Source organism: Miniopterus natalensis, chromosome 13, assembly GCF_054644295.1.
Source record: "Miniopterus natalensis isolate mMinNat1 chromosome 13, mMinNat1.hap1, whole genome shotgun sequence".
Classification (NCBI taxonomy): Eukaryota; Metazoa; Chordata; class Mammalia; order Chiroptera; family Miniopteridae; genus Miniopterus; species Miniopterus natalensis.
Window position 1 is genome coordinate 28539577 of NC_142093.1, and position 18654 is coordinate 28558230.

An 18654-nucleotide genomic window follows, 5' to 3' on the forward strand; every position below is an offset into this window, starting at 1 on the left:
AGGTTACAAGCCCTGCGACCCCCAGGTGATCCGAGATCGTGTGGCCCACATGGAGTTCTGTTACCAAGAGCTTTGCCAGCTGGCTGCTGAGCGCCGCGCCCGCCTGGAAGAGTCCCGGCGCCTCTGGAAGTTCTTCTGGGAGATGGCAGAAGAGGAAGGCTGGATACGGGAGAAGGAGAAGATCCTGTCTTCTGACGATTACGGGAAAGACCTGACCAGTGTCATGCGCCTGCTTAGCAAGCACCGGGCCTTCGAGGATGAGATGAGTGGCCGCAGCGGCCACTTTGAGCAGGCCATCAAAGAAGGGGAAGACATGATCGCGGAGGAACACTTTGGGTCCGAGAAGATCCGAGAGAGGATCATCTACATCCGGGAGCAGTGGGCCAACCTGGAGCAGCTCTCAGCCATTCGGAAGAAGCGCCTGGAGGAGGCCTCACTGCTGCACCAGTTCCAGGCAGATGCTGACGACATTGACGCGTGGATGCTGGACATCCTTAAGATTGTCTCCAGCAACGATGTGGGCCATGACGAGTACTCCACCCAGTCCCTGGTCCGGAAGCACAAGGATGTGGCGGAGGAGATCGCCAACTACAGGCCCACCATCGACACGCTGCATGAGCAGGCGGGCGCCCTCCCGCGGGAGCATGCCGAGTCCGCGGAGGTCAGGGGTAGGCTGTCGGGCATCGAGGAGCGCTACAAGGAGGTGGCAGAGCTGACACGGCTAAGGAAGCAGGCCCTGCAGGACACCCTGGCCCTATACAAGATGTTCAGTGAGGCTGACGCCTGTGAGCTCTGGATCGATGAGAAGGAGCAGTGGCTCAACAACATGCAGATCCCAGAGAAGCTGGAGGACCTGGAGGTCATCCAGCACAGGTGAGGGGGGAGGGGTGCCAGCCTGCCTCTTGTGCCAGTCGTGACCAAGGAGGTGACTACCCTGTCAAATTGCCTTTCAGATTTGAGAGCCTGGAGCCGGAAATGAACAACCAAGCTTCCCGGGTTGCAGTGGTAAACCAGATTGCGCGACAGCTGATGCACAGCGGCCACCCAAGTGAGAAGGAAATCAAGGCCCAGCAGGACAAACTGAACACGAGGTGAGGGTGAGGCCAGCGGTGTGTGGCCCCATGTGCGGGGCCAGGGAGGCTGAGGTTACTTGCTGAGCTGTGCTGTCAGGAATTTCCCATACAGGGGCCACTGGCATGTGGTGCTGATGTCACCACACTGGCATCTCCCTTTCGACATACCCTCATTTTGCAGGAAGCATCTGGGATGATGTCATTCAGAACAGTCTGGCACCTGCCCCTCCCCACATCAGAAGTTAGGGCCTTGGTGAGACATCAAGGTGGCTCCCTTCCCTATCCCTTTCAATAAAATGATTTCCAGAACAAAGTTGAAGATGTTTGAGACATAATTGGCCAGTGAAAGTCCTGATTGCCAAGGTAGACCTTTGTCTTGGTCTGATTTTTTTGTTGAGTACACAGCATTTGAATAGGTTATGGCAGGATAGCCTCAGGTCCGAAGGCCACTGTCAGGTATTGGGTTTGGAAAATGTCGTCAGGTGCAGCTCAGGGATGAGTAAGATGTGTATGGCAGACATGGATTAGCTGACTTTGTGGGACAGATATATTGTCACAGCTCATGTTGGAGCTCTTTAACAAGTCTTTCTTCCTGTCAGACACTTCCAGGTTAAATTGCACCCCTGAGCTGTTTCAGTAACATTTGATGTCCATATACTGAGATGATTTTCCCAAAAGCCACAGCAGAGATGGAGGCGGGGGGAGTGCAGCTTTGACCATCACTATTAATTCCATTATTCAGCCACGAGCTGCTAGCCTCTCTCACAATCCTCTCTGCTGCCCCTGCACCCACAGGTGGAGCCAGTTCAGAGAACTGGTTGACAGGAAGAAGGATGCCCTTCTCTCTGCCCTGAGCATCCAGAACTACCACCTTGAGTGCAATGAAACCAAGTCCTGGATTCGGGAGAAAACCAAGGTTATCGAATCTACCCAGGACCTGGGCAACGACCTGGCTGGCGTCATGGCCCTGCAGCGCAAGTTGACTGGCATGGAGCGAGACCTGGTGGCCATCGAGGCGAAGCTGAGCGACCTGCAGAAGGAGGCAGAGAAGCTCGAGTCCGAGCACCCCGACCAGGCGCAGGCTATCCTGTCTCGACTGGCTGAAATCAGCGACGTGTGGGAGGAGATGAAGACCACCCTGAAGAACCGTGAGGCCTCCCTGGGCGAGGCCAGCAAGCTGCAGCAGTTCCTGCGGGACCTGGACGATTTCCAGTCCTGGCTCTCCAGGACCCAGACGGCCATTGCGTCGGAGGACATGCCCAACACCCTGACTGAGGCAGAAAAACTCCTCACGCAGCACGAGAACATCAAGAATGAGATCGACAACTATGAGGAGGACTACCAGAAGATGAGGGACATGGGTGAGATGGTCACCCAGGGGCAGACCGACGCCCAGTACATGTTCCTGCGGCAGCGACTGCAGGCCTTGGACACTGGATGGAACGAGCTCCACAAAATGTGGGAGAACAGGCAGAATCTCCTCTCCCAGTCGCACGCCTACCAGCAGTTCCTTAGGGACACCAAGCAAGCCGAAGCCTTTCTTAACAACCAGGTAACACTCCTCGTTTCCTTTGCTTGCTTCCTCCTGGACCAGGCCTGGTTGCCGTTAGAAACATTTTGGCCAGAGCTGCTGGCTTAAACACACCTGTGTGAAAGTAGAAGGATGGTTTCGAGACTTTTTTCTTCCTGACTCCCAAGACATTGAAACCCATCACAATTCCTGTAGAGGACAGGAATTGAAGATTCCCTCAGGAGCTGTCCTGCCTTGCAAAGTGTGGTTCTGTTTCAGCTACTACTGAGGACCCTTTATGTTCACAGTATGTCCTCAGAGTATCTCATTAAATTGGCCTTTTTTTTTTTTTTTTTTTTTTTTTTTTTAATGATCGGCTGTCTTCCTTGTTCTAGGAGTCAGGGACTTCCCCCAGTGACACACAATGCAGAGGTTAGAGAAAAAAAATAGCTGAGGATCGTCAGCAAGATCGGGGTGGTTAATCTGTTGTAAAAGTCAGGGTTTGGAAGGAATGTTACTTTTGCCTTCATGGCCACATGAGAGGACCCTGTGGCTGCTGCACAAAGCATTGCTTACTTTCCTCACTCACTCTGGAGAAAAATTTAGAGCATTTAACCACTTAGGGAAATTTAGTCACTTGTGGTGTCGCACTGTGTTTTTTCCCCTCCCAACTTTTTGTTTTATCAAATTCATTGGCTTATTTCCTATTATAATAAGCAATGAAGCAAATATGGTGAGGTGTGTTGTGTGGAAATGTAGGACACAGGAAAGTGTGTCTCTGTTGTGCTGAAAGTGAGTAGCATTTCATGATGTCATATTCTTCTGTGACTGTTGTTTTTTTTTTTAAATAAGGAATATGTTTTGGCCCACACCGAAATGCCCACCACCCTGGAAGGAGCTGAAGCGGCTATTAAAAAACAAGAGGACTTCATGACCACCATGGATGCCAATGAGGAGAAGATCAATGCTGTTGTGGAGACTGGCCGGAGGCTGGTGAGCGATGGGAACATCAACTCAGATCGCATCCAGGAGAAGGTGGACTCTATTGATGACAGGTACAGTGTTCAGAGGTTCTTGAGGGAGTCTTGCACCCGGGAACTCTCAAGCATCTTAGTCACTGGCCAGGAGTCTTTGGGATTATAGGTCTAAATTTCCCAATGGGTGGGATATGGGCGCTTAGCAGAATTTAACCTGCCTATCACAGAAATCATTGAGCAGCAAATGGCTGCCTGAAATTGTGGTACTCATTGTAAGACATGCACAAGTGTCGACAAAAGCAAAGGAAGCCTGAGACACCAAACGAATCCTTACCCAAAGACCTGTGAGAGCAGTAATGCTGAGTAGCATTACTCAGGTAGCATTACTCAGGTAAAAGCAGGGCCCTTCCAGAGTTGGCACAAGCATGTCACCCGATGGGACCCTGAGAGCCAGACACTTCCCCTGCCAAGCGCACATTCACTAGGTCCACAGACTCCTCTGAAGCCTGTCCGAAGGGATTGGGGAGGACGGGGGAGGTTTGCTTGTCCCAGTACCTGGCAGAGCCACAAAGGAACCTTATCAGGCCTTTCTTAGAAAATTGGCTTGCGTAATGCTGTAATGGGATCTTGTTCATGAGGAGAGAAAAGGCCCTTTTCCTCTTTGCCAAGGCGTCTCTAAGATTGGATGCTTTTGTTTTTTGTAGCTCAAAGATTTGTCTCCCTGATTGAAGGACTGTTTGACCTTCCCCCCTTATTCTCACCCTGCCTTTGTTATTAGTAAATGGGAGGTCAGGGCAGGTCAAGGTTTGGATGTACCAGCATGGGGGCCAGCGCTTCCAGCCTGGTCTTACCAGTCAATAGCCTCTATTCCAACTGATCTTCTCTGGTCCCATATTGGGCTGGATTTAAGGGCTTATTGTGAGACTGGTATCATCGGGAAACAAGCTCTTCCTCAAGGCTTCTCCTCTGGCCCCAAGTGCAGTGAGCAGGAAGAAGCTGCTGAGAGTGTTCCCTTGCTTACAATATCTAAGAGGTCCTCTTGAGACCTGAGACCCTGGGCCAGATTAACTTTTTATGATTTGGAGTAGAAAGGGGAATTCCTCTTTCCCCTAAAGCTTCTCCCTGTCTCTTTTGCACTGATTCAGAGCCTATAACCTGTGTTTGTTCTAAGGGTATTACTATGGAATAGAGTGTAACATAAATTATAATTTTGTATCTCTTAAAACAGCTACAAAAGAGAAAAATTCCCTCTATCAAGCCCTTTTTTTTTTATTATTATTTAATAAATCTTTATTGACTTCAGAGAGAGGAAGGGAGAGGGAGAGAAAGATAGAAACATCAGTGATGAGAGAGTAGTCATTGATAAGCTTCCTCCTGCATTCTCCCAACCAGGGATCAAGCGTGCCACCTGGGCGTGTGCCCTGACTGGGAATCGAACTGAGATCTAGGCCTCACTCAACTGCTGAGCCACGCCTTGCCAGGCAAGCCCTTCTTTAAATGAGTGAGAAGCAGAGATTGGGCAGGCATTCTTAACCTAGAGAAAAATAATTTCCCTTCTCTCTAATGCTCCCCCATGTTAGGGGCATACAGCTGATTTCTTGATGGCTGGCTTGGCCAGTAGGGACATGTGTACTCGCGCTGGACTTCAGCTGCCTCGCCGCTTCCCCGGTGTATTTATACATCCCCTGGTGCTGCAGCTGCGCAGGGTTGTTAGAAACAGGTGGTGGTGTCAAGACGGGGGACTCCTGGATATGAGAGGACATTTCAGCAGGCCTCAGCTTCAGCTTAACCTTCCTTTTGTCCTTGACTGAGAGCCTGGGCTCCTGGGGTTCCAGAGCCTCCTTAGGATTTCTAGTTTTAAAAAGAAATGGAAAGAGGACTCTCTACTATCCATAAGCATAAGGAAGATGGGGGAGGGAGTCACAACTTGCACTTGATCTGCTCTCAGGAGGACTATGTTTTCTTATTTCCTCGGTTGGTGTTAACTGAATTCTGGTTTCACTTTAATGTCCCCAGAGGCCTCAAGATCTGAAACTGACCCGAGGATACTTGTCTGTTGTAAAAATATACAAGTCTTAGTTCCAGGTGCTATAGGGGCACAAGCTAAGTAAACATCTAAGCCTTCAAATCTGACCCCCCTTCCAGAAACATTCTGAGGCTCTCATGAAGCTGTTCTCATAGAATGCACAGTCATCATCATGTTCTTACATTCCGGAAATCTTATCAATTACCACTGGGTTTGTTAAAATGAGAAAGTTCCAGAACAAAGGCACTGACTCTTAACAGATGTGGGTGGGGCGCCAGTGGCCTTTAAAGTGCTTGTGACTGGGTGGAACAGAGCCTGCTGTCCCAGCCTGCCCCCTGCTTCCTGGCTCAAGTGGGAATTCTAGCCACGGGGAAATCCTGGGAGAGCGAGGAGCAGCATCCAGCTTCATGAAGCCAGACCCTGTCTCACATGGGTAAAAGCGCTTAAAATTCCCACCCATTTTACTCAGACACCTGTGGTTCTGTACTTTTCCCAAGAACCACGTTTAACCCAGCACCTCAGACCTCATGGTGAGGGAGCTTTTGAGTCCTGTCACGGGGTTAGGAGGTGAGAGGTAGAAATCAAGCAAGAGGTTTAACCTTGCCGCCAAACAAAGCACTCTTAGGACTGTGGGAAACTACGGCCAAGTTTTATAGAAGGTCCTTCCCTATAATTAAATCCATGACCCGGCTTTGAAAGACTTTCCTGAGTTTCACTTCCCATGAGCGATTTCAGTCGCCCCTAGCAAACAGTTAAGCCACACGCACTTCTCTCGAGGATTTCCTGAGTCAGCAGCAGTGTCAGCCGCCTGTGTAGCTGTTTTCAGTCCACCGCACACATCCCTCAAAGGCCATCATCTTGCCCTTCCCGTAGATCTGTGTTATTCGGACATAGGGCCCTAAGTCACCTAGCTTTTCCTTCTCCATGGTCCCACTGTAAGAGGAAGATTGTCGGGCAGATATCTGCTGGGCACACGTGAAACTCGATGGTCTCCGAAAGGCATTCAGCTTTCTGTCTGATGTGTTTCCTCCCTTAGTGAATCTCCCAGACAGTGTGAAGTTGTTTTTATTCCCATGCCCTGTTGTAACTGCCAGTATCTGATTCTTCTGCCCGTCCGAGTGCTTTCTTGGGATGCTGTGGAAGGGTGTGGGCTCTTCATTCGAGACCTTCTACTAAAGGCAGGACTCATACTGTCGCTAACTCCAACTCAAATCACCTCCTTCCAGACAATTTGCTTTATCTCAAAACTTCCCACTAATGGTGACTGGAATTCAAGGGTAGAGCACTTGATGAACTTTTCTTGATGTTCCTTCCCCCTCACATTTTTAGATGACTTTAGCCCAGATTCAACAACAACATTAAAAAATTTTATTTTTATTTTTAACTTTTGGTCTCTGACAAAGGATAGCAATAAAGTGAAGGGGATTGGCCTTTACTTATTGTTATAGAAGAGAAAGAATGTCCAAAATTAGTGGGGGAAATATCTTTAATTTCATCCCTAGCACATGCCATTTTAGTTTTTACCTAACCTGTGGCACAGTTTTATATTGTTGAGTTATGCATGAGCTCTTTCCATTTAGCATTATATAAGAAGTATTTTTCTATTTTCGCATTTGTCTAAGTGGTATAAGCATGTTAAGATTCATTTTCCTGGAGCTATGGAACCCCTTTCAGGTAAAAATTTTAAAGACTCATTAGATGTGTCAGGCACATACCTAGCAGTATTACTTCCACTCATGTTACTCCTGTCGATCTGCAGTCATTGGCACCTGCAGGAGCAGAGGGTGTTTTCCTTTAGTTCCCAGGCGGGTAACAGCTGCAATGCTGCCACTACCACTTGTTTCGCCAGCATTCACTGAGGACCCGTGTGGCACGTGGCATCTCTATAATGTCTCCCTCCCTGCTCAGGAGGGTTCTTTAAAAGTCAGCAAGTGCTCACCAACCTGCCTCGTCATTGTGGAGAATCAGACTTTGTGTTCTTTCCCATCCCACGGGGACTGGCAGGGTCGGATGAGAGGCCTTGCCCAGGCACGTGAGCAAGAAAGGGTTTTGAGAATCAGAGTGAGAAGCTCAGACCTCCCCGTCTGCAGATGCCTCTGTCCTTTGCCCCTCTGAGGGCGCTACATTTCGGCCAGCCTGCTTGGGTTACGCAGCCATGTTGGGAGCTGCGTGATTCCGGGTGTGGGACAGCTCCCCCCGTTGCAGGGAACCATGGGAAGGCAGCCGTTGCACAGCACAGTCTCTGGTGGAGAAACCAAGCCACTGGGTGCATGCAGGGAGTTTGCCAGTGCGTTCCGACCCCTCCATGGTGTGTGAAGAAGCCTGTGTACAGTGTTCAAGCAGGCTCCCCGTTTTCCCTTCACCAAGTTCAGCAGCTCCTTCCAGCCCTTACAGTTTTTTCATTTAAGATTTTGTGCTTTAACTTCTTTAAACCTTGGTTACACTTGTCTATTAATAAAGAGTAGGTTTGACTGGTAATCTCACAGGTCTAAATAAAAGCTTTCATTTCTGGTTTGTTACTGTTTTTCGTGAGTTTTGCTCAAAATGGGAATCTGTTTATCAGGAAATACTAATTATCTGTATTTTCTTAGCCATGTACATGTCTTGTCACCCAGTTACAGGTTTCTTGAAGATATGTTTCTAATTCTTTCACAGTGCCTAAAATGGGGATTTGTACACCCTGAGAGCTCAGGTTTTTTTCTCCCCTACCACTAGATTAGGAAGCACCAGGTTTGTGTGGCTTAGGTGTTTTGCTCTTTTGTACCATGTCAAATGGTACAGCATTTGGAAAATGCTGAACTCTTTTGTTTATGTTATCTCCTTGACATAATTGAGAACTGTAAGCAAACTGTTTCCAGCATATATAGGAACCCAGGAAAGACACTGAATTATGAAGTCTGTGTTTCAAGATTCTCTAATTCCTTTTTTCAAATGTTCTTATTATTATAACAGACATAGGAAGAATCGTGAGGCAGCCAGTGAGCTTCTCATGAGATTGAAGGACAACAGGGATCTTCAGAAATTCCTGCAAGATTGTCAGGAGGTATGTCTCCCTTTCAGCTCTCCCTTCCTGGGTTCTGGCAGAGCCAGCCAGCATTTGGCAGAAGAGCCCCTGGAATAAAACTGAGGCCAGAAACTCATATCACATGATCTTCAGGTGAAGCAGTATGATACCACGTCAGTTCTCCAACCTATAAGTCACCACTGAGAGTAACTAGATTATTATAATCTGGAATAGGATAGTCTAGAGCTGTGCTGTCCATTATAGTAGACAATAGCCACCTGTGGCTATTTCATTTTAAGTTAATTAAAATGAACTAAAATTAAGAATGCAGCTCTTCCATCTTCCAGCTGTATTTGAGTGCTCCCTAGCCACCTGTGACAACACAGGTGGAGACCATTTCCATCGTCTAATAACATTATACCAGACAGTGATGTCCTAGGATAGTTTGTGACCTAAAAGCATTTAATACTTTAACTGTTTAAAGCGATGTCCATTCTTTCCAATGGAATGGAAGGGAAAGAACTAAAAAGAACTGGAAGTAGCTACCCAGTTAAAAAGCAGAGATTTTAAAAGTAAATACCAAGTTTCTTACTCAAGACCTTCGAATATCCATCGCTCAGCCTCCTTAGATTCGTGTCTAATATGCCAAGAGCAATAAGCCTGATTTCAGATTCAGAGTTTTAACATGTGGTGTTAATCTGGTGGTTCTCATACTACTTTATGCTCCTTTGGTACATGCATAAACAAACTTAGAAAACTAGCCAGCAAAATGCGGTCTGTCTGAAGGCTTAGCTGGAGGAAAGCATCTGGCTGACTTCACATGTGAGTTCAGGAGCGCATCATATTTCTCTGTGTGCCAGAGAGCAACGGGGCGACCCTGTCCTCTGTATTTTTAGACTGAATCCCCTGAGGCAAGAGTGGGGTGAAGAATATCCAAGTGAAGCTATAGGGACCCTGAGTGGGGAAAGGGAGGAGGGGGTGTGGGGACGGGGTTAGGTTGTATGCTACAAAGGTGCCTCAGATCATCACAGTACCTTCTGCGCAAGTTGTGGCTGTGTGTTAAAGGAAATAGGACGCTAATAACAGTTGTGTTAGATCATCTGTGACAGAGCAGTCTTTCATGTCCATTAAACTGTGGTCTTACTGTGAATCTGGCAATGTGCTCCAGTAGCTAAACCTTAAGAAGGAAAGTCCCTAAGCTACTAGTCTCTCAGCAGCACATTGATGAAGCTTGGTCTCCAGGGAATTTGCCTGGAGCCAGACAGGCTGAAGACAGGAGTGCCTCTCCAAGCGACATTCAGGCATTAATAATCCATTTGAATAGGATGCTTACTTAAAGGGGCATTCATGTCCCAGAACAGAGCACAGAGGAGAGGAACGGGATCCAACACTGGCTGTGTGGCATTGCACTTGGGTTGCAGTGAACACCAAGTGGCCCTTCACCATTGAAGAGCGTGAAAGGGATCAGGAGGCCTTTGCAGCCTGGGCTATGCCTTCCACAGATTGGAAGCCCCTGTACAACCTTGATGTTTCCTTCAGAGCCCCATCAATGACTTGTTTTAACTTCGGGCCGTATTTAGGGAGGATAGGGGATCAATGAAATTCATTCACCTGACCCTGGTGAGACCTGGGCTAAATTTGAGATGAATGCCCGGAAATGAGCAGGAGGTTGAGAGGGCAAAAAGAACCCTTGGGAGAAACCCGGTTGAAATTTCCAACCCCTGTTTTCCATTTACATAACTGGATTCATAAATAGGAACACGTAGGAAAAGTAAATAGATAAAATGATAGTCCTTCCCATGGTCCCTGAAGACGTTTGCTTCTGCTTTCGGGCTGATGCTATATTCTTGTGTGTATCTTCAACCTGGTCAAACAAAGAACTCTTCCTGGGTTCTCACTGTGTATGGGATAGGAGCTGGGGCCCTGGCATGGCCAACTACAGGCAGGCAGTGAGGAGCCTGGTGGATCGGGATGAGAGCCAGCAAGAGAAGTATGCCCAGGGCCAGGGCTGGGCTGACTCCCAGCCTGAGCCCCACAAGAGAACTCCCTTTTCAGGTCTTTCAGCAGCTGGCAGGCTCTGGCTTCCCAGAGTCCAGATCCAGGTCGACATGTTGGGTCTCAAAATCCAGTCCTGCGAAGCGGGCTTGGTCTGAACGGAAAGCCCTTTGGAGAAATAGTGGCTGTAGAAAAAGGGATGAAAGTTACTCAAAGTGAAGGAAAGGGCATCAGTGAGAGGCCATCATTGTTGCCTTACGCCTTCTGTGAGTGAGTGATTTATGCTTTGGGACATTCCCATAGATACCCCTGTGAAGGGGAGGGAAGGATAAGAGAGGAGGAATTTTGGTGGTTTTATAATAGAATTAAAAGAGTAAAAAATTACCAAGTGGAGTAAAAGACAGTTAATCATGGTTAGCATGGTATAGCTGCCACAGGTGTCTATATGGAAGGGAAGGTTGTGACTTGGGCTGGTTAGGACAGAATTTTAAACACAGGCGTTAGGGGGGAACGCTGGCTAAGAGTGCCAGACAGTTTGAAAGCTGGCTCAAAGAGCTTGTGTGCTCCTGGACTTAATGTTAGGTACATAGTCTGCAGCATGGCTCAGGTCCATTGTCCATGCCGTGGAACTACCTGTCATGGCAGGTCAGAGTTATAAAGTCAGCATTTGGTTGTCTTTTCACATGGAAGCATGTGCAGTGTGCCTGGTATGACATAATACACCTCTTTCCAGGCAGAAAAGGGGCTGATGACTGTGACCACAATCTCTGAAACCTTCCTATTCTGTTTTTCTTTTCTCCTAGCTGTCTCTCTGGATCAATGAAAAGATGCTTACAGCCCAGGACATGTCCTACGATGAAGCCAGAAACCTACACAGTAAATGGTTAAAGCATCAAGCATTTATGGCAGAACTTGCGTCCAACAAAGAATGGCTTGACAAAATTGAGAAGGTGAGTTGACTGATGAGGCTGACATTTCCACGGTGTGGCCCCGGTGAGAAAAAGAATTGGGTGAAAATGAGCCCCTGTTTGTTTATCACATTTTCCAACACATCCGAGTCCTTTTTGACCAGATACAAAAGTTACACAGTCAGTTGTAGTCCCCTGTCCACTTGTCAGTTCCTGACTTCAACGCAGCAGAACCCTCCAGCTGGTACATAGTCTCCATGTGTCTTCCCATGAGTCCAGGTCTGGTTTCTGTTGTGGGTCTCACCTGCCTCACACGGTGGGCTGTAAGCCCCCAGGCAGCGTCCCCACTATCATGACTATATTCTGTGCATAGGACTGTGACGGACCAATTAAATTCACTTGCACAGAATTTAGAAATATTACATATTTTTAAGTTTCCCTATTTTTCTTGTGTGAGTACCATATTCTAGTTACTAATAATTTAAAATGTACTGTATTCTCTGCAGCCATAAGCATAACCAAATGTGAATGTGATGAAGTTCCTCACCCTCCCATCTCTTCTTTGACACTTTTTATATTGTTTCAGACTCGTAACAGTTAAAAGAATGTATTATGGTCTTTTGGGGGTGGCATGGAGGGAATGGAGTCTTAGGTTATTAGCATTAAATGTCCCATTGCCCCACTTGAAACTATTTCAGTGTGCGGTAATCATTTCTTGTTTGACTCTAATGGAAGCCGGTGCGTAGACTAGGTCATTGTCAGTTTTATCGAGCAGTAACTTCATGGAAAGGGTGTGTGTGTGTGTGGTGGGGTATTGTTGAATGAATGGGTAAATCACAGATCAAATAACCTTAGGTTTGTTTTTCACAGTGACATTTGTTCTCTAGCAAACTATTTATAACCATGGCGGTTTGTGTTTTCTAGGAAGGAATGCAGCTCATTTCAGAAAAGCCCGAGACTGAAGCCGTGGTAAAAGAGAAGCTCACTGGTTTACATAAAATGTGGGAAGTCCTTGAATCCACCACCCAGACCAAGGCCCAGCGACTCTTTGATGCAAACAAGGCTGAACTCTTCACCCAGAGCTGCGCAGATCTGGACAAGTGGCTGCACGGCCTAGAGAGTCAGATTCAGTCTGATGACTATGGCAAAGACCTGACCAGCGTCAACATCCTGCTGAAAAAGCAGCAGGTGAGTGGGTGGAGTGACCACCTACTTTGACCTGTTTCTTTTTTATTGTCACGGTCTTAATTCACCCGCTGTGTTCTCCACCATTCACCTTCTGTGTGAAGGGATTTTAACCCAGCAGTGTTTGCTCCGATAGCATCATGGGACATTTCCAGAACCAAATGGAAAGAAACTATAAGTAGAAGTATTGGGTGTTTGTGCCTGGGAATACTTTTTTTATCACCATCATCTTAGTTGATGGATAGCACCACCATTTAACAGTTGAATAAGTGTTCATTTCATTCAGTTCTGCAATTTACATGAAGGAAAGTAATCATGTTTGCAAATATTACCATGTAATGTCTAGATAGGTGACAGCTATCACAGTTGTCCAGTGTGCAAGAAATCTGAATTTTTTATATTATGATAGAGCATTCTATGGGCAAATGAATTTACTTCAAATTTATGAGAAAACAGCTGCAGTGGGCTTGAGAAAGGAGGTTGGTGCAGAATCTTCAGGTGGCTCCCCTGGCTGAGTTTGCATTGTGGCCAAATTCCAGGCCCAGCAGTTCTGCCTAGAGCCAGGTGCTGCATGAGCATCTTTGCCAAGTACCTGGTCTTATTTCTTCACAGTTACACCTACCCTTCCTTTTGCTAAATAATTTGGCTACTCTGCTCTTCAGGTTATTAGGCATTCTGGAGTTTTTTTCCTGGGAGGTTTTTAGTGATATCTATTTATCTCCCCAACCTACAGAGGGAGTCCATTTCTCACCAGATTTGGTTCCCTTGTATCTAAGCTGTCAGGGTATATGGTCTTCCCAGTGTGGTGTGTCCTGAGTGAGACACCTATGCTTTCAATTTTGCCCATTTCCTTCATGTAAACAAACAATATGTTTTCAGCTGATTATCCAAGTATATAAAGAAAGAATAATCAGCTTTCTGACTAAAGAAATTGAGAGAAGATGATAGCAGTAGCTCTCCTTGCCTAAAAGAACCGGAACCTCAAGACTTGATTCCTTCCTGATGGCTACACTGGCTTCCAACATCGTTGTGGCTTTGAACAGGCAGATGAAGACTCTCCTTTCCCATAATTAATTCTTTTGTTTTCCCTGTTATTTTCCTCCCAAGTTCCTGGCTAAACCTGAATATCCTCCCAAATTAAAAAATCCTAGAAAAGAGTTTTTTAAAAAAAATCACAGAGTGGAATGCTAATTGATAGTGTGATCCATGTTAGGAAACATTTCTTAGGCTCTCCACTGTATAAATTCATATTATTCAATCTGCCATTTTGGCCAGTGCCCAAAACAAACGTCTTATAGGACTGTCCGTGTCGCCCGTGTCTATGGTGTAAAGGTGGGTCTGTTTTCTGCCCTCAGATGCTGGAGAATCAGATGGAGGTGCGGAAGAAGGAGATTGAGGAGCTGCAGAGCCAGGCCCAGGCCCTGAGTCAGGAGGGGAAGAGCACCGACGAGGTGGACAGCAAGCGCCTCACTGTGCAGACCAAGTTCATGGAACTGCTGGAGCCCCTGAATGAGCGGAAGCACAACCTGCTGGCCTCCAAAGAGATCCACCAGTTCAACAGGGATGTGGAGGACGAGATCGTGAGTAGACCCTGCCGCATGAGCAGCTTTTCCGTAGACCTCCTGGCCTGTTGTTGGAGCCCATGTTCCCACCTCTCTCTTCTCACCACACGGGACATGTTGGTGAGCCGAGCTATCAAGGCCGATATTATGTGCATTCTGAGGGTTCTTTCCCCGCTCACACGAAATGCATCTCCATTTTTCTGTCTGTTTTCCTAAAGATACTCTGGTGTCTTAATGACTTTAGAACAGTAATTTTCAAAACAAATGAAGAACGAGGGCTCACAGTAAGTGCGGATGAAGTAAGGTTTGGGAGACCAGCACTCGCCTGTGTCCGACCAGAGCAGGGCCAGCTCTTTGGCTGCCCGTCCCAGGAGGATCAGACACGGTTCTCTCAGGCTGGCCTCCCTGCTACTCCCTGCTGTACTTGCTCACGTCCAGTATTTGTTCTTTTTGAGTGCTCCTAACCACTTCCTTACAATTCTCCCCAGTTGTGGGTTGGAGAGAGGATGCCTCTGGCAACTTCCACGGATCATGGCCACAACCTCCAGACTGTGCAGCTGTTAATAAAGAAAAATCAGGTAAGCGTTTGTGCTCGGGCGAGCTCAGTGTGGTAAACAACTGCTCCAAATTAGAGGGCAGAGAATGTGAGAGAGCTTTGAAGCCTTGCGCTTTCTCTGTGGCCCTCTCAGCTTGGCATAAACAGCGTGCTGTTGCTGTTTAGCAAACCTCTTGTGTGTGTTCCCCGCTCCCGCAGACCCTCCAGAAGGAAATCCAGGGGCACCAGCCGCGCATCGACGACATCTTTGAGAGGAGCCAGAACATCATCACCGACAGCAGCAGCCTGAGCGCCGAGGCCATCAGGCAGAGGCTCGCCGACCTGAAGCAGCTGTGGAGCCTCCTCATCGAGGAGACGGAGAAGCGGCACCGGCGGCTGGAGGAGGCGCAGCGGGCCCAGCAGTACTACTTCGATGCCGCCGAGGCCGAGGCGTGGATGAGTGAGCAGGAGCTGTACATGATGTCTGAGGAGAAGGCCAAGGTGAGAGAGGGTTCTGACCCCCCCAGAAAGGAAGCTGGACGCATCCTGGCCCTGGAAGATCCTCAGACCCAGCCTTGACCTGTCCCTGAACTTTTTTGCTGATGGCTGTGTCTTTGAAACATTTCATTGCTGTAGAAATTTGCCAGAATCCTTCTTGCACTCTTTTGTTACAGGGTTACCTAAATTTTACAATATGCATGATACTTTTAAGACAGTTTGCAAGTATTTTCAGGTTCCAGAATGCTGTTGGACCCACATATCTGTTACACTGTGAGGAGCTTCAGACAGCCAGTACACACTCCCTGTGCCCAAGTTTTACTTTATACCCTAGAGGGGTGTTTGTCATTCTGCGTTATCCTCACGTTGGTCCTTCACACTGTCCAGTCCACGTTGACGCTCTTGAAGTGCTTCTGGTTCCACCGCCCCTGTCACACTTCTGGGTTTTTTCTTAAAAGTCCTTCCTCTTGCCCCGCCGTGTAGTCAGACTGCTTTCTGTAAGGTGGCCTTGGGGCAGAGGGGACGGCAGTGACTGTGACCGTCCCCTTTCTTTGCAGGATGAGCAGAGCGCCGTTTCCATGTTGAAGAAGCACCAGATTTTGGAGCAAGCCGTGGAGGACTACGCAGAGACGGTGCACCAGCTCTCCAAGACCAGCCGGGCCCTGGTGGCCGACAGCCATCCTGAAAGGTGATGCCATTTGTACAGATGAGACCAGGCTATCAGTTCTCCCCATGAGGGCCTCTTACTTCACCCCATGCAGAAGCAAGTGGTTGCATTCATCTTGAGTAGCTGGCACCAGAATTTTTAAAACAGACCCAGTAGGCCTATGCTGCATCAGAAGGCCAAACCTGTTATGTAGGAAATTGCTCTTGTCAGTGAAATATCTCCTCTGGTCAGGGCCCTGTTGAAAGGTCATTGATGACATGAGTCAGAAGTGCAGAGTGATTTGCACAGATAAGGTTATCAAAGCACCTACCTGTGGGTTAAAAAAGTCATCCAGTTTAGGAAAGTAATTTCTAGTTTTAAGAAGAATAGGGTAGATTAGTTACTAGTAGTTACTAGTAATTAGGAGTGGAAAACAAGGACACATGGGCCTATTAAGTAAAAGGGCTCCCAGAAAGAACAAAAGGATACCACCTCCTACCCCATACACACCAAGTCCTAGAAGGCCTAGGAATAAAAAGATAAAGGTGAGTGTGTGGTGCTCCCGACTCTGTGCCAGGCTCCTGTATCAACTTCAGTGGTAGTCATTTTAGGCTTTAAATGTTTATAGCTGCCTTTTATGACTCAGAAAGGAAAAGAATTGGCCCTGTGCGTCATCCAAGGCACATTGGAGATGGGGTCTCTCAGGTGCTCATGATCAGGATTCCCAGGAAATAGGCTGTTCTGGTCTCCAGGGCCAGGCATCAGCAGGTCCTCGTGTCTGCTTTCCTGTCACAAGACAGGATTCTGAGGAGAAATTGGAGGCAGGGAGAAGGGTGCAGTTCACCCAGGGCCCACGGGAGCAGCAAGGCCTGCCCTCCCAGCCGAGAAGTGCGAACAGCCCAGAGCAGGTTCGGGTGTGTGCCAGATGGAAGTATCATCTGTCCCTTTGGCAGCATTGTACTTGAGAATGTGAGGTGGCTCCTGGATTTTTCATTAACTTTTAACGTCAGAGGAAATCCTGACCTGCAGAGCCAGCAGTGCAGTTAGTCCTGTGTGTGTCTCCCCCCCCCCAACATGTCAGCATGGCCTTCAGCCTTAATTACCTCATTTTGTTTAGATGTTGGCCTTTCTTGGAGTTGAAGTCAAACTTTAGAGTTTTACTTTTTAGGCTAAATACGTTAACCAGAAGTTCCTTTTCACCTCGTTTGTTTTCTCCCTGAAGGAAATTTGACATTTAAGGTCCTTTTCCCCCATCACCCTCCCCCTTCCAGTGAGCGCATTAGCATGCGGCAGTCCAAAGTGGATAAGCTGTACGCGGGTCTGAAGGACCTGGCCGAAGAGAGGAGAGGCAAGCTGGACGAGAGGCACAGGCTGTTCCAGCTCAACCGGGAGGTGGACGACCTGGAGCAGTGGATCGCGGAGAGGGAGGTGGTCGCAGGGTCGCATGAGCTGGGGCAGGACTACGAGCATGTCACGGCAAGTACTCCAGGCAGAGCGTGAGTTGGGTGTGCAGTGAGCTGTGGGTATGGTAGGCCGCTTGCATTCTTTGTCTGTGAGCAGATAAAACACCCTGGATGCAAAGGTCATGGGATTTAATTTCAAGTCTGCGTTTTTATCACTGGGCGACTCTGCCCCTGTCTGTAGTAAAAGGACAAGGAGCTAGTCAGTGCCCTACTCGGGCTCCAGTGAATTTGAAGGAAGCCTGATCGATAAGAGGCTTTAGAGCTAAGTTCTGTTGTCAGGTCATGCATAATAGCCTACTCGTTTCTTTCCAAAGGACATCCAAGTGATCAAGAAGTAAAATGTTCACTGTATTCTCACTGATTTCTTTACGCTCATCTCCGTTCCAGATGTTACAGGAACGATTCCGGGAATTTGCTCGGGACACGGGGAACATTGGGCAGGAGCGTGTGGACACGGTCAATCACATGGCAGACGAGCTCATCAACTCAGGCCATTCAGACGCCGCCACCATTGCCGAGTGGAAAGACGGGCTCAACGAAGCCTGGGCGGACCTGCTGGAGCTCATTGACACGAGAACACAGATTCTCGCTGCCTCCTACGAACTGCACAAGTTTTACCACGATGCCAAGGAGATCTTTGGGCGCATACAGGACAAGCACAAGAAGCTCCCTGAGGAGCTGGGGAGAGATCAGAACACAGTGGAGACCTTGCAGAGGATGCACACCACCTTCGAGCATGACATCCAGGCCCTGGGCACCCAGGTGGGTGGCAGAGCTGTCCTGGGGTTGGCAGTTTCTTTTTCCAGAGAGAGTCTCTGTGCATCTCTGAGCATCTCTCGCCATTCCTTGACTCCTCAAAACATGCCTCAAAGAATGGCCTAAATGAAACGCTCGTGTGTGTACACTTAAAAACGCTCCATTTATTTGGGAGAACTTATCAGTCCTAAAGTTCTACATTTGCCACACCTGCAGACATCGTTAGGGGAACATACTCATGATTGAAATAAACCAGATGCTCACACAGAACCCTGGCAAGTGACAGACTTCAACAAGAATTTGTATTATGTTGTCATATCCATCCAGAATAATTTCCAAAATGATGCCTTATTATTTTCTGTCAGCCAGGGTCTGAGTTATATAACTGAAAGAGGGAAACAGGATTCTAATATTTTAATATGCTTGGTGTTTCCCCCCAGTGCAAAATGTCCAAAGCTGTGTAAAAATGTTTGACAAAGTGGTAACAATGTAACAGTAAGAGTGTGTAGTACTCTT

The 18654-nt window shown here is 47.7% G+C and overlaps 1 protein-coding gene across 5 annotated transcripts in view; it reads left to right on the forward strand.

Annotated features, from left to right (window-relative positions):
- The window catches only part of SPTBN1 (spectrin beta, non-erythrocytic 1), a 176979-nt gene that overhangs the window by 140913 nt on the left and 17412 nt on the right, over positions 1-18654 (forward strand). For all 5 annotated transcript variants that reach the window (XM_087823562.1, XM_087823563.1, XM_087823564.1 and 2 more), the window contains 13 exons: positions 3-873; positions 954-1091; positions 1869-2625; positions 3436-3638; positions 8539-8629; positions 11389-11535; positions 12418-12681; positions 14034-14258; positions 14729-14818; positions 14995-15276; positions 15831-15961; positions 17191-17395; positions 17770-18144. In XM_087823562.1, the coding sequence (XP_087679688.1) occupies positions 3-873; positions 954-1091; positions 1869-2625; positions 3436-3638; positions 8539-8629; positions 11389-11535; positions 12418-12681; positions 14034-14258; positions 14729-14818; positions 14995-15276; positions 15831-15961; positions 17191-17395; positions 17770-18144 (3779 nt within the window). The remainder of the gene's footprint in view (positions 1-2; positions 874-953; positions 1092-1868; positions 2626-3435; positions 3639-8538; positions 8630-11388; positions 11536-12417; positions 12682-14033; positions 14259-14728; positions 14819-14994; positions 15277-15830; positions 15962-17190; positions 17396-17769; positions 18145-18654) is intronic.